We start from the raw sequence: 14,427 nt of genomic DNA on the forward strand, positions 1-14,427 counted from the left end.
GCTGTGGGAGTCCCTGTGATGAGGATGAGAGCTGGGGTGGGAGGGAAGAGGGGAAATAAGCTGCTAGTCTTCAAAAGCGGGAAAGTCATTTTCCAGCTGCATGACCTTGGGTAAATGCCATTATCGCATGTTACTATTTCTTCATTTGGTAAAATGAGGTCACTGGGTTCTCTCTAAAGTCACATCCCGCTTGGCTCTAAGTCTGTAGCATATGACCTGAATCTGTACCTTTCAGATGTTCGAAGCCATGTCTCCCTGCTTTTGGATTGCTCCCTGGCTTCCTTGACATGGGGCAGTGCTGCCCTTTCGAAGCCTAGGTGGACAGAATTGGAGCCTTGGACGACTCTCCAAAAACCAGCTAGACTGCCCTAATCCATCCGTCCCAGTGAGTTTGCTCTTGTTTTCAAGGTCCAACCTCAGTCCTTCACAACCAGGGCAAGTGTGGATATCCCGACAGCTCTACACCAATGACTGGCATGACAGAGGCAAAGGACAGGGTTTATCCTTGTGGAGTCCCCTAACATTAGGGCTCCAAATGACCCCAGGCCCACTCTGGGGTCTGGATCCTTCTAAACAACAAAAATGTTTTGCTCACTGGGTTTCCCAATCCTTTTGTCTGGGTTCTACCGTTCTGCTTTCCCTCTTGTTAGCCCTTCTTTATAGGTACAGTCTCAAGGACCTCCTCCAGCTGGCTTTACATGCCTGAAAATAGCTTTCTCTACTTTCTTGACTGAGGACAGTCTCCAGCTTGATTACAAATGGAATCTTATCGTTTCCCTGGCCTAGAGAGCACCAGGTGGTGAAGGGGGAAACAGGTCTCTAAGAAGTGAGGCAAAAAGAGAGCACCACCACCAGCCTTATTCCTCATAAACTACATTCAGGCCTGTGCTGAACAGGCTGAGCAGAGCACTTGGCTGATGTCGGCTGTAAAAGTCTGCCCTCCCCCCACCCCGTACTGCAACTCTCATCTAGAAACAAGAAATGGATCTGCAATTCTTCCATTTCCCCCTTTCCCCATCTCAGGCCTAGTGGCTGTTGACGAAAATCGGGTGCTTAGTTGGCCAAACAAGGTCTACTTATTACTGTACCCTTTGCAGCACCCCAGGCATCTATCAGCTGTAGATATGAAATAGCACGACTAAGGACGAGCAGTGTCCCAGTGAACAGCAAGAAGGCAAACTCTTGTGATGCAGGGTACACTTGGGAGCCTGCCAGTGATGATGAGGGGTGGCTGGGGCTGCTCTTCCGCCATGGTCTGCCCTCCCTGGGCCTGTCCTCAACAGATGTTAGCACTTGTTTTTCCTTGGGAAGGAGGGAGAGAGTAGCCCCGGGAGCAAGAACAGTCTTGGGAAGCTCCAGGGGTGGTACAGATGAGCATAGACCCAGAAAGGAATCAGCCAGTCAGCAACAGATGCGAGGCTGAAGTCAGAAACGCAGGGTCGGAGTGGACAAGACCCCTAGAGTCAAAGAAAGGATGGATATAAGGTTATATATGTGCTTGCCTGGATTTCCCAGGCCTGGAGTGGCCCGGTGAGAAAACTGCCCAGTCACGGTCTTTGTATTCACTTATTTAATAATAATAATTCAGAAGAAATCCCAGCTGTAGACCAACTTATCCAGTTTCAGAACATTTATCTTGCCCAAAAGTGCATCCCCTCCAGCACTCAGTGGTATGAATGTGAGCTCTTTCTCTAGATCATACCCTCATGCACAGGCCTCTTCTCCGTGACCCCAGCTTGGCTGACACGGGCCACCTTAGAAACCCCCTAAATGTGAGATTGCTGTTCCCACAAGTCACCGTTTCCAGGATGAAACTCTAAGTGATAGAGAATGAAGACTAAGGATCAAAGATTATCAGATTAATTTGCCTAAAACCAAGTCACCCAGAGACAATTAGTCTCAAATATTTATCAAATCTGCAGCATTTCAAAAGGATTTAGTAGACTCATGCTTTCACTTTTTATTGTTCTTGTCTGTGTAATCTTTAAGTGTTAGTCAACTGATTATCCTGCATGCTTATTCAATTGTTTAGAATTTATGGGCATTTTCACAGTAGGAATGTAGAAGTTAGGCCAAAGCACCAAAGTCATAAGAGCTCCATTAACTTTTCCAAGGTATCTAATTTGTAAAGGAATATTAAGAAACACAAAAAATGATACACAAAATGTCTGTGCCAATTATATTTATTGCTAGCTACTTTAAACTTTTTCGAAAGGTGTTTGAAAAGTAGATAACATAGGTAACGTTTTCCATAAACTTAGGAAAAAATATCATTTACAAAGTGCTGCAAATTTGATAAATTTATTTTGTGGACAATAATTCAGAACTACTGTTGGATGAATAGATAAAAATTCTTAGAACACCCAAAATATAAAAACACCACAACATTAAATGGCTGTAAAAACACCCCAAAGGGAACCGCACTTTTGGCAAACTTGTCATTAAGTGACATAAACTTTCGCAGCTCTTTCTGCCCATAGGTCCTGTTCCTGGATTTTCAATAAAACCACAAAAAAACCCACAAAAAAATGGTGAAGTAAACTGAAAGTAAGTCTTGGATTGGCTTGAAGGGACCAAATTTAGCCAAGTGGACTAGAACCATGTCAAAGTGTATTGCTCCTCTGGCTCCTTGGAACCTCAGGGCTTGGGAGCTGCACTGGTTGGAACCCTAGATCCCTCTGCGGGGTGGCAGGTCTGGAGCGGTGAGCGACTGTGAGGGAATGTGGGTGACAGTGACCTGAGAAGAAGGGAGTGAGGGAGCGAGTGTGTGTCTATGAGTGTGCCCATGTACACAGTGGGCTGGAAGTCTCCGTGCGCCTGCACCTGGGTGAGTGGCCGGGCCTGAGGCTCCCTGCATGGCAGGCCTGGCCCTCTATCCCCAAAGACTCTCTTGTCATGTCCCCAAGCTGAGGAGAAGAGGAACCCAGGACAGCCACCCACCCAGCCTTCCCAGGCCCACGTGAGTCCCTGAGACACAGGCAACACAGCAGCAGGTCCACACGAGCTGCCCCCCTTCCTTCACGGGGCTGAGCAGCTCTCCTGGTCCTTAGAGAGAAGGTGGCCAAGAAAAACTCATTGATAAGGTCCAGTTTCCACCTCTTCATCCAGATACAGAGATAAGACATTGTGGTAAGAACCTGCTGACCCCGTATCTGACCCACGTGAGGGGTGCCAGAGTGAGGCGTGTTCATGGTGTCCTCTCTTCCTGTAACCCAAAGCCAGAACGTTGTTTGGCTTATGCATAAATGGTACTAGAGAAACAGACTAGAATCAGACCTTTAGAAAGTCCTGGAACCTGCCTGTGCATGCCTGAGTATATGCTACAGCACAGGCTGCGCACATGGAAAGAAAGCCAGTCACACCCGCCCCCCCATGGCAATTCGAAGGTTCCTTCTCCACAGTCCATGGAATGTTGTATCTTTGGGTCTCTGGCCCCTGGGGCCCTCCCCAGAGGACTCTTCTGCCTGGCCTGGGAGTGCGTTCCTTGCCTCAGCTGGCCTCAGAGGGGCCCTCTGGCCAGAGGGATTTGCCAGGGGCAGCAAAAGCAGCAGCACAGACCGCAGTTCAGATATAACTGGCAGGGGGCTGTCGGGTACTGAGCCGCTGCATGTGACAGCCGTGGCAGAGCAAGTGCCCATCCAGAGGGAAGCAGCAGCAGCCTTCCTCATCACTCAGCTGCATCCGGCAGTCCTAGGGAAGAAGGACACCTAGTTCACCTCAGCCCGGGCACTGGGACATGTTGGAAGACTGTGCTGATCCACACCAGCCTCCTAGTAGACTGAAAGAAAGGTGGTGGGCTTCTTTGGAGGCCACGGCCTCCGAGTAGAAGCCGGAGAAAATACCTCAGCTGGACAGCAGGTGTCGCTGCTACAGCGGAAATAATGATGCGGACTCCCATTTGCAGTGGTTACCAGGAGTCCTCAGTTCAGGCTTGCCTTGGGGAAAGCCAGATGCAGAAAGGACTAAACACCCAGGACCAGACAGAGTGGAAGAAGGACGGGAGAGGTACTGGAGATGGGTCGGAGCACCTTCCTGGTTTCCGCGCTGTAGACCGCTCCCACAGACTTGAGCAGTCCAGGGACATGCCTCCTCCCCAGCCCCATTCCCTCTCCAGATTCTCCTCCAGGAGCCCTGGCTCCTCACACTCACCTCACAGTGGTAGCACTCAAAGTGATAATCTCGGTCCATGGATATCACCCTCACAATGTCCTCACAGCCCTGAAATGATGCAAGCCCCCATGGGATTAGTGTAGCATGACAACCCCAGTTCTGCCCTCCCCTGGGCCCCTTCCCAGCCCAATGCAAAGATCATTCGAAGGCCTCCAGGGAGAACTCTCTGCAATCACCTGTAGCTTTCAGATGGCCTTTGGAAATCCTACTAGAACTTTCCCCCCCTCTCCTTCCTTGATACTGCCTTCAGGAAGGCCTGTCCTCTCACAGTCTTCCCTCTGTCCAGCAGCTCTGGCCTTACCTACCTCTCCGAGCTGTGGGGAGGGAAAAGGGGCAGGCAGTCTACATAAAGTAAGCTAAGCTGGGGACAAAGAGTTCCAGTAGGGTCTGGTTCCTTACTGGCTTTTGGATTCTCTCCCCAGGCCAACACGTAGCACACACAGAATAAATCATTGCTGACATCTTCCTACCAGCCCTGAGGATTCTTCACACCTTTTTCTAGCCCCTACATCTGGGATCTGCTGACTCTGACCTCAAAGAAAAGTCTCCTCCTATGGCCTGGGACAGACGGGATGAAGCCTGGGCCCAGTGAGGCTGTCAGAAATGTCCAGGCCCGGATGTCAGGGTCAGGGTGGTGACCCTGAGAGCAGAGTCACACGGGAATCTTCGCAGAGCACATTCCTCAGCACCACAGCCTCCGCGGGAAGCCGGGCCCATATGTCCCCACCCCCTTCCCAGGGGCAGCGGCACTGGCTGCCCCACAAGAGAACCCCGGCATACTGACCTCTGAGGGGAGGATGGGTTGGCCGCAGGCCGCACACTTAGGAGCATAATTTCTGAAGAACAGAGGGCAGAGATGAGTTGAGGCTGGGGAACCCTGAGGCCAGTCCCACACCACACCCCCAGGGGGCAGACTCACTTGTGGTAGTCAGTGACACAGTACACCTGGTTGGAGAAGTCCACAGTGAAGGGGATGCCGTCCAGACACTTGTTGCAGACGATGCACCGGAAGCAGCCCGGGTGGTAGGACTTCCCCACAGCCTGCAGGATCTGGCTCGCGGGGTGGGAAGACGATCAGTCTCCCTCCAGTCTCATTCTCCAGCTACCCATGGTTCTCCCTGCCTCCCCCCAAACTCCTCCAACTCCTCCTCCCAGAACAATGCTCTGTAATCTGAGGGGCCCAGAGGATGCTTAAAATAGAGGCAGAAACCTTGAACACAGTCTTAGAGAGCATCCAGGCCAGTGGTTCTCACCCAGGGAGCTTGTAAAACCCATCAGTGCCTGGGCCTCACCCCAGAGGTTTTCATCACAGTCTCCGATGACAACCCAGGCACTGGTTATTTTCTTTACTTCTTCCCAGGTGATCCACTAGGCTTGACCACTGCTCTAATCCTATTCCCCCTGCTTACCAAAAAACAACCACTTTGAGTTCTAACTGATCCCAGCCAGTAGCAGGAAGGGGATTAAGACCCGGGACCCCACGCCTAACTTGGCTGTGACTGCAGGAGTAGGCAGGGACCAGATCACAGAGGCTGTGGGGATGGCAAGATTAGGGGTGCTGACCCAACCAGCAGAGGGAAGGCACTACCAATAGCTGCTCTGGGGAAGAATGAGAGGAAAGTGACTTGTAGTGATGGAGTTACTCCCTCCCCCTTTTCTCAGTACCCACTTAGCCCCTGGTTCTACCCCTCAGTTGCTCAGCCTCACAGAGAGTCGCTGTTGAAGACACTTTGCTTACCTTCTCCAAAATCAAGTGACCACAGACACAGCATTTCTCAGCTGCCTCCTGAAACCCTGAAAACTAGGGAGAAAGAAAGAACCAAGGGAGGATGTTACAAGCAGAGAAGGACCTGATGTGTGGACCCCCAATGGGCCACCAAGAAAGGTCCCGGTATGGGAGCCAATTCCAGGCCCAGGGGACCGCTCACTCACCAGATAATCTTCCTCACAGTACACGGAGCCATTGACGCTGTAGAAAGCCTTGCAGCGCAAAGTTCGCCCTAGGAGCAGCAGACAAGAGACTGGAGCCATCCCAGTGTCCATGTACAGGGCGTCCCCGCCCCGGGGACACTGCTCTCCAACGTAGGATGACGTATTTAATCTGGACTTTAGTGCCAGTGCTCCTCACTGCTGTGTGCCCTCCCTCTCTACACAAAAATCCCATCTGATGCGATTCCAATTTACTTTGGTCTCATTCCTGCAAACTTCCCCTCTCCTCTGCTCACTGTTCCTCCAGTTCTTGCCTCAACAGTCTTCTAAGATCCTGCCCTCCCTCGATGAATGACTTCCTCTCCAGGGCACAGAGAGTCACCCAGGGGTGGGGGTTGGGGGAGCCAACCCCAGGCTGGGGTATAAGGTAAAGGAGCTGGGAATAAGGTACTGTACAATGCCCATGGAGGTGGTCACATTGTTATAGGCCTTGCCCTCTGGGACCTTTCAACCTAGGGGCCTCTTTGCCTGTGTATAGCCTTCCTGCTATCCTCGCCCTGTCTGTCTTCTTCCAGAGACGGGCTCAGCAGAGGTTAGGAAATGTTGGCATTACTGTTGGGGACAAAGTGCTCTTCTCGGGAGCAAAGTCAGTTCCCCTTCCCTCTGCACAAGGCAGCTCCCCCACGCGCAGAGAAACCCAGAGAATCCAGGATCTTCTGTGAGCTGACAAGGATGTGACCAACACTTAGGAACTGCTCCAAGGTGTCTAAATTGTCAGAGAGAGGGGAGGAGTGAAACTCAAGGTGGAGAAAAGGGGCGAGTTGGCCCCTCCTCTGCCCTCTTCTGATCAAAATCTCTTCTACCTCCTACCAGAAGTTTGGAAAAGCTGACTTAGAGACTCAGGAGACACAGCGGGGGTACAGAGAGGGAAAGAGACACACCCAGAAGAGGCCCTATACACAAGACAGACAGATGGATGAACCCAAGAGAACCAGGCAGAGGTGGGGACTGGCGGTGGTAGTGGTGGCTGGAGTAGGGGCACAGAAAAGCTGTGTGCTGGAGTCAGACAGGCAGAGATAAGAGATTAAAGGTTTAGCAAAGGAATCAAGAGTGGGCAAGCAGTGGGGAGGGGTAATGAGGGAGGTGAGGGAAGGGCTGGGGAGTTAAGGCTGCTGGGAGCACCCCCCCCCCCCAGGCGGGCCTCCTGAGCTAACAGTGGCGGGCATTCCTGGAGTGTGATGTCATCAGCTTGGCATGGCCCTGTGGCCTGCACTCCAGCGAGGTGGCTGAACTCTGACCAGCCAAGAGAAAACCCCTCTCTCCGCCCCCCATGGCTCCCCACTCCCCCAACCCACCCCCACCCTTCCCACATTCCAGTCTTTCACTGTCGCCCCAGGCAACTCAGACTGCCCAGGACCAAACCCCACCAAGGAGAGGCCAAGGCTGGGCTGGAGTCCAGGCTGGGCAAGCAAGGAAGCAGAAGAAAGAGGGAGGAACAGAGAGGAGGAAAAGAGGCTCAATGGAGGAAGGGAGGGCTGATTCCAGAACGAAGACGCAACATGGGGGCTGGAGAGCCAGGTATAGCAGAGGAGGGAAGGGGGGCAACAGTGGGCATCCAGACACATGGGGGTGGGGCGGGGGGGGGGGGACCCGAAGAGGCCCAAACTCTGCTTTCCCTAGGCGCTCCTGAGGGTGTGTGTGGGGGGGGCATGCTTGAGGCCTCAGCCTGCCCCCTGCACAAGGCCTAGGGGATACACTCACCACAGGAGCAGCAGACAAAGCACTGGGTGTGGTAGAGGCTGTCCAGGGCCTTGCAGGCGTTGCTCTGCCCATAGATGCCTTTGTTGCACTTAATACAGGTGCCTGAGGGGAGAAAAGAGGTTGTCAGCATCATACCCCACACACCCCCAGCTCAAAACAGGGATTTGGGATCTTTTCTGACTGCTCTTTCCCGATTGTTCCAGAGGACCACCAGTCCCAGCTTTCCTTTCACGGGCTCTCTTTGGGGAAGAGAGAACAAGAAATGGGATGTGGCAAGGTCTTGGCTGAGGAAACCCATCATTGTTTACTGATTAATCAACAGATATTTTCTGAGCATATATGTTGTGCCTAGCAAAAATATGGTGCCTGATACTGTGCAAAATTGGAGAGAGTCAAAGATATGATCCTTGACTTTCAAATGTGCAGACTCTGTCAGGGAGACAAGACTAACAGGCAACCCCTGTTGCACTGGGTAGGACAGAGAGATGCCAGTCCATCATGGCCCAGGAGCAGACCCCCAGAGAAAGCAGGCCAGGCCTAGACAGCCTCTCTGGGACCTCAGTTTCCCCATCCGTAAAATGAGCTGCCATATAGCTACAAAATGACTTCTTACTGCTCCACACCTCCAGGCTTCCAAGGATGGAAGGAAGGATATGGCTCAGCAGAGGGCCCTGGGCAGAGCGGACCATGTGAGCATGACTCCTGTGGGGAGGTGGCTACTAAGAATGTAGGGTGTGTTCCAGGGACTGGAGGTTGCACGGGAAGGTGGGGGAAGGGTGACAGAATCCCTAAGGTCTCCCTGAAATCTATCATGGGATGGATAGAGCTGAACTGTTCTTCCCTGACAGCCTCCCACCCCCGACCCCTGCCAAATACATACACCTGGCTCTGGAACCCGCCTTTCCTGGGTGTGTTCTTTCCTCCCTCCACTCCCCAATTCCAGGCCCATGAGTGAGGGCTAGGGCCTGTCTTTGGGGAGCAGATCCCAACGGGGCCCGCCTCACCCCGCCCCACCTCTCCCCCTCGGCACACTGCCATACTCCTTGCCTGCTGGGGCCCATCCCAGTCTTTGCCCAGGGGCTTCGGAGCCCGTGCAGCAGCTGCAGTGACTGATGGGCCCAGGCCTGTCCTGTTCCCACCCTCTGGCAGCTGGGCAAAGCTGTAGCCAAGGAAGAGGGCCCCTAACTATGGGCCAGAGTAGGAGGGTAGAGTCAGGCTGGGAATTCTGTCAGAGGAGACAACCGGACTCTCAGGGAGAAGCAGCCTCTACTTCCGGGGTCAAAATGCCCAAAATAGTGAACCAAGATGGCCATGCCAGGGGGGGCCCATCAGAACCACTTCTTTGGGAAGCCTTGGACATTATAGGAAGACAGGCGCAAACTGCTCAGGCATGCCCGCCTGGCCTTCTCTGACCCAGCATATCCACCCCTAGGTTCTCCCTGCCCTTTTATTGCACTCTGTCCAAGCTCCTTTCTTCCTTCTCACTCTGATGGTTTGGCCAAAGAGACTTCCTTCCCCTCAACCACCACTTCTTATGGGCCCCAAAAGAAACTGCTAAAAGGATCCTGTCACTCAGTCTCCCTTGACCAAAGCATCATCTTTTCAAGGCTTTCCTCTCTTAGGATGGGAGGATTGAACTGGGTTGAACTGGGCAGGGAGGGCCCTTTCGGCCTGCAGCCCTGCTACCTCTCAACTTCTGCCTCAATCTGCCCTCCCCAGCTAGGTTCCTCTCCCTGTCCACATTTCTAGCCATAGAGGTGGTCTAGGGCATGGGGTCCAGGGCCGGAACATGGATGATGGGAAAGGTGAGGATAAGCCCAAGGCCTTCCATTGTTTTTCTTCCTACTGCATTAGCATTTCTTTCTATAACAAATTGGTGGCTGTGGGTCTTAGCTAAAAAGATCCTTCAAGATCCCAATATCCCCCGGTAGCTGAGACATATAATCAATCAAGACCCCTTCAACGTGGGGTGCCTGGGTGGCTCAGTCGTTAAGCTTCTGCCTTTGGCTTCCTCATGATCTCCAGAACCTAGGATCGAGCCCCACATCGGGCTCCCCTCTCCGTCTCCCTCTCCCATTCCCCTTGCTTGTGTTCTCTCTCTCGCTGTCAAAAAAAGACTCCTTAAAGGTAATTGCGTTTGGGAGACAGAGCGACCAGGTTTCCTTAAGAGGCAGAAAATAACGTGCTGTTTCTAGCCTGAATTCTGAGCAGGTTGTGGCCCAAACCGAGGCCAGGTTATTTCTGGCAGTTACACAGGGTCGTTAACCTGCTAGGGATGCTGGTCATGGCTTCTGCCCTGACTTCCGGAGGATGGGGTAAATAGAAGAGAACACGACCAGGTCTCTGCTTAAATGCTCAGGCACTCAACAAGCCAGGAGGACCGGGACAAGCCAAGAGCAGGGTCCCTGCTTTCCGTCCCCGAGAGCTTCACCCTCTCTCTCGGGCTCCACTTCCCCGACGGCGGCCACAGCTCCGCGCGTGTTAGCAAGCAGCACCCCCCACCCCCGCCCCACCTCACCCCACCCTCCGCCCCGCGCCGCGCGGCCTGCCCCGCCAGCGGGCACCTGGAGCGCCCGGGCAGGAGCCGGCACGCACGCGGCCCGCCCGCCCCGCCCCCCACCCGCGCATTCCCCGAATTCCTGCGGGCGGAGCTTGGGCCCGGGTAGGGGCGCGGCGCGCAGAAGCCTGCCGGGGCACCGCCGCCAAGGGGGGAGCAGGATGAGGAGATGCTCTCACTCACTTGGTCCCCTCCCCACGAGGCCTCCTACCGCGAAAAACGGAGGCTCCAAAGCTTCAACTGGGACTCACGAGATAATCAGGGGGTTGAGTGTAGCAGGAATAAGGAGCCCACGGTCCATTTGAGACCTGGTGGGAAGGGGAAATCCCTCTTGCCTCTCTTCTAGCTCCGCGTCTCCGCCTCCGACTTCCCGGCGCCGGCAATTTGGGCCGTCGGGGCAGTGAGGAAAGGAAGGCAGTGATGGGTCCCGTTCCGTCCCTAAACCCTTCTTTCACTCACCGAAGTAATCCTCTCTGGCCTCCGGCTCCCGCATCCGGGCCCGGGCGGCCTCTGGAACGAAAGGACCTGGCGGCTCCTCGAGACCGGACGGCTCAATCCCCGAGGGTTCCCCGCGGGCGCCGGCTTCTCGCCCACCCGTGCCCACCGTCAGGCGCAGCAACGCTGTTAGCTCATCCTGGTATCGGGCGCCCGCGGCGCAGTCCCCGTAGCCGGTCACTGAGTGTCGTCCGGGTTGCGCCCCGCGTCTCTCCAAGGGCCCTGCCGCTCCCACTCCGGCCCCGGCTAGAGCTCCGGGGCTGCCCAGGGCCGGGGGATAGGAGTGGCGGCTTTCCTGGCAGCCGAACCCCGCGGGCCGGTGAGCACACAATCGGTCCAGGGCGGCGTGGAGCTCCGGGTAGGCGGACGGTACCCCTCCAGGGGAATACCCTGCTGGAGCCCCAGCCAAGGGTGGGCCAAACAGACAGGGCCCGGCGGGCAGGGGGCTGCCGTGGCGCTGGTCGTAGCCCATGCTGATGCCGCTGGTGCGATTGCTGCAGGGTCGGCTACCTCCGGCTCCGCCTGCCCCCGCCCCGTCCAGCAGCAGGCTACCCCGGGGGCTGGACGGCTTGCTGGCGTCGCTGGCTGAGCTACTGGCGAAACTGGAGCGTGGGCTTAGAGCTGGGGCCGTGGTCTCCAGCCGAAAGTCGGGGGACAATGACTGAGGTAGAGTCAAGGCCCGGGTGGGAGGCGGCCCCCCGGGAAAGGAGCCTTCGTAGCGCTGCGCCTCAAAGGAGCCGCGCGGGTTCCGCTCAGCGTCCAGGGGGCCCTGCTCCCGGGCTGGCTCCAACGGCTCATCCCCAGGTCCCCCAGTAGCTCCACGGGGCCCTGATTTCCTAGGCCCCCCCAACCCACTCAGGCGCCCCTTGCCCGGCCCGGGGGTCCCATCAGACCCAGACCGGCTAGATTCACCCTTTCTGCGGCCGAACTTGGCGCTGCCGGAGTCGGAGAGCCTTAACTTCTCCAGCAGGCGACTGGCTTTCTCCCCTAACCGCTCCATGCCCTCGGGCCTGGGGCCTCCAGCCCCCTCCCCACCAGGCACCCTGCAGCTTCTCGGCGGCCGCTTCTCTTTCCCAGCAACCGGACTCCGGTTCCCCGGGGGCAAGGGGTAGGCACAGGGGGTTAGCGGGCGGCCCAGATGCCCGGCGCCGGGAATCCCGCAGCATCCCCCAGCGAGAGGGGCTGCTTCCCCCCGCGCATCAGGGGTTAAGCGGGGCTAGAAGGGCCTACGGCCGCGGCTGTCCCGTCCGCAGGTCAGTCTGTTCACGCGTCCACTCGCCCGACCACCCCACTCTCCCCGGCCCCCGCCCCCCTCGCTCTCACACTCAGCACAGACCGAACTTCTCTCCCAAACTTTTGTCTGCCTGGCCGGATCTACTTTCCGGGAGGGGCGGAGCGCTGTGTGTGAGAGGAACGGGGGTGCCTGCGCAGGGATCTCTGGTGCGTGGGAGGGGGAGGGTGGTGCTGGTGCTAACTGTCCCTGGAGGTGGAGACCCGCCGACCGGAGGCGAGAGGAGGCCGAGGGGCAGTTTGGGCAGCTGCTACTACATCTCTCAGGAAGTGGGACCGGGAAAAGTGGGGGAGGGGGGAAAGGAACTCTTTGTTTGCAGTTGGAATGCGCGGAGGGGCACGGTGGAATGTCGCCATCCCGGCCGGGGCGACGCGAGGCATGTTCTGCGCAAACATCGTGACTTTGTTCCTACTATGGGGACTGTGGGAGAGATGAAGGGAGACCGACACAGAAGTAATGAGACCCATAAAGAGGGAGGCAGGGAGAAAGACAGGTAGATACATAAAGAGGTCAGAGACACGTATGGGAAGAGCCCAGAAGGGCGAGGAAGCCCACGTAGAGAGGTGGTGGAAGACAGGTAGCGAAAGAAGGGGGGAGCTGGAGCAAAGGGAGGAGATCGTGGGTGGTGCGCAGACCTAAGGATGAGCAGACTGAGAAAAAGGCAAATTTGTGCAAGTCCAGACAGAATGAGAGCCCAACAGATAAACTGTAATAAAAAGGACACCCCTTTCTGAACCCAAAGCTCTGCGACGGTAGGGAGGGAAGGAACTTTGGTGTCTAGCAAAAAGAGTGAGGAAGAGGGTTGGGACTCATCTCTACCAGCCGGGTAGGACAGATAGAGGACTAGAAGACACCCCCTGGTGTTGGGAAAAGAGATTTTTAGCAACTCTCTCAGGCGACAAGGGGGCTGGGAGGCCTGGTGTTAGGGCTAGCGAACGCCTCCCCGATGGTGGGCCCACAGGAGATTGTGATAAAGAGTAAGCATTAAAAAGGAAGAAAAGAGGGGCGCCTGGGTGGCTCAGTGGATTAAGCCGCTGCCTTCGGCTCAGGTCATGATCTCAGGGTGCTGGGATCGAGCCCCGCATCGGGCTCTCTGCTCCGCAGGGAGCCTGCTTCCTCCTCTCTCTCTGCCTGCCTCTCTGCCTACTTGTGACCTCTCTCTCTGTCAAATAAATAAATAAAATCTAAAAAAAAAAAAAAAGGAAGAAAAGAAATGTCATTTAGACGATCTAGCAAGTGAAAATGATCAGGGTGGAAAAGAGAAAGAGGAGGCTTCTCGTGTTGGACGTACTGGAAAAATCAAGAATAAGGAAAGGAAGAAAAGGAGGCTGAAGCTAAAGGTGTCTAATTAAATACCAGTGCAACTGATTTTGCCCTGACTAGCATATCAGGGGAAAGGGGTAGAGGAGGTAGAATGGGGAAGGAAATGATTCCTTTGTATTTAGATAGTAAATGAGCATGAAAATTATATGCAAACAAATCATGCATATTATTTTCATTTCAACGTTTTGAACACCTTTCATAATCTTAGTGTAGCCTTAGGGAATGGGGAAGCAACGGAAGTTAATATCTTTGGGGAAATTAATTTGGCACAAACTATTTGGCTTCTTTGTCCTAGCTGCATTGTCTCCCTGACCTCATCTCTCTGGAGAACCAGCCTCTCTCTTTCCCTGTCAGGCCTACAGCTTTTCTCTGATCCAGAGGAGAGTTCAGTATCAGACTAGAAGCAGGGAACACTGAAAGCATTAGTAACAGAGGGGAGCTATCAGGTTGCATCCAGAACCCACTGTGAGTGACATCTCCCTCCTCTCCTGTCTCCAGATGGGGAAAGAGAACTTGGATTCTTCCTTCCCACTACTTAGAACCAAAATATTCACAGAGCCTCTTATATTTGGAAGCTTTCCCACTTTGGAGTGGGGATGGGAGAGTGAACCTTAGGAAAAGTTGAGAAGCCTTTAAAGGAGGCCCCTGTGGGAGTTGGTGGTGGCAGCAATGGGCACAGCTGGGATCAACAACCTGTGTTTTCAGGGGATAACAAGAACCAGAGACAAGTGAAGGGGCGGAAGGAGGCACGGAAGGCACGGTCCGGAGTGCTTAGGACCTCAGGGAAACCGTTCCGTAGTCTCAACTGTAGCCAGGAGCTCCGCAGGCCTTGTTCTCCCTCCTCAAGACTTGAATTATGAATTATGTACACAGATGGCTCCCAAATCCTTATTTCTAGCCC

The 14,427-nt window shown here is 54.8% G+C and overlaps 1 protein-coding gene across 1 annotated transcript; it reads right to left on the bottom strand.

The window, feature by feature from the left end:
- Positions 1-1,064: 1,064 nt before the first annotated feature.
- Positions 1,065-12,256, bottom strand: AJUBA (ajuba LIM protein). The gene is made up of 8 exons (XM_046009931.1): positions 10,877-12,256; positions 7,861-7,962; positions 6,103-6,170; positions 5,909-5,971; positions 5,090-5,220; positions 4,955-5,006; positions 4,150-4,218; positions 1,065-3,690 (listed from the first exon to the last, which is right to left on the bottom strand). Exons 1-8 carry the CDS (start codon positions 11,910-11,912, stop codon positions 3,565-3,567), a joined length of 1,647 nt encoding a protein of 548 aa, XP_045865887.1. The 5' UTR covers positions 11,913-12,256; the 3' UTR covers positions 1,065-3,564.
- Between the last annotated feature and the right edge of the window lie 2,171 nt (positions 12,257-14,427).

The sequence above is a fragment of the Meles meles genome, chromosome 6 (assembly GCF_922984935.1).
Source record: "Meles meles chromosome 6, mMelMel3.1 paternal haplotype, whole genome shotgun sequence".
Lineage (NCBI taxonomy): Eukaryota > Metazoa > Chordata > Mammalia > Carnivora > Mustelidae > Meles > Meles meles.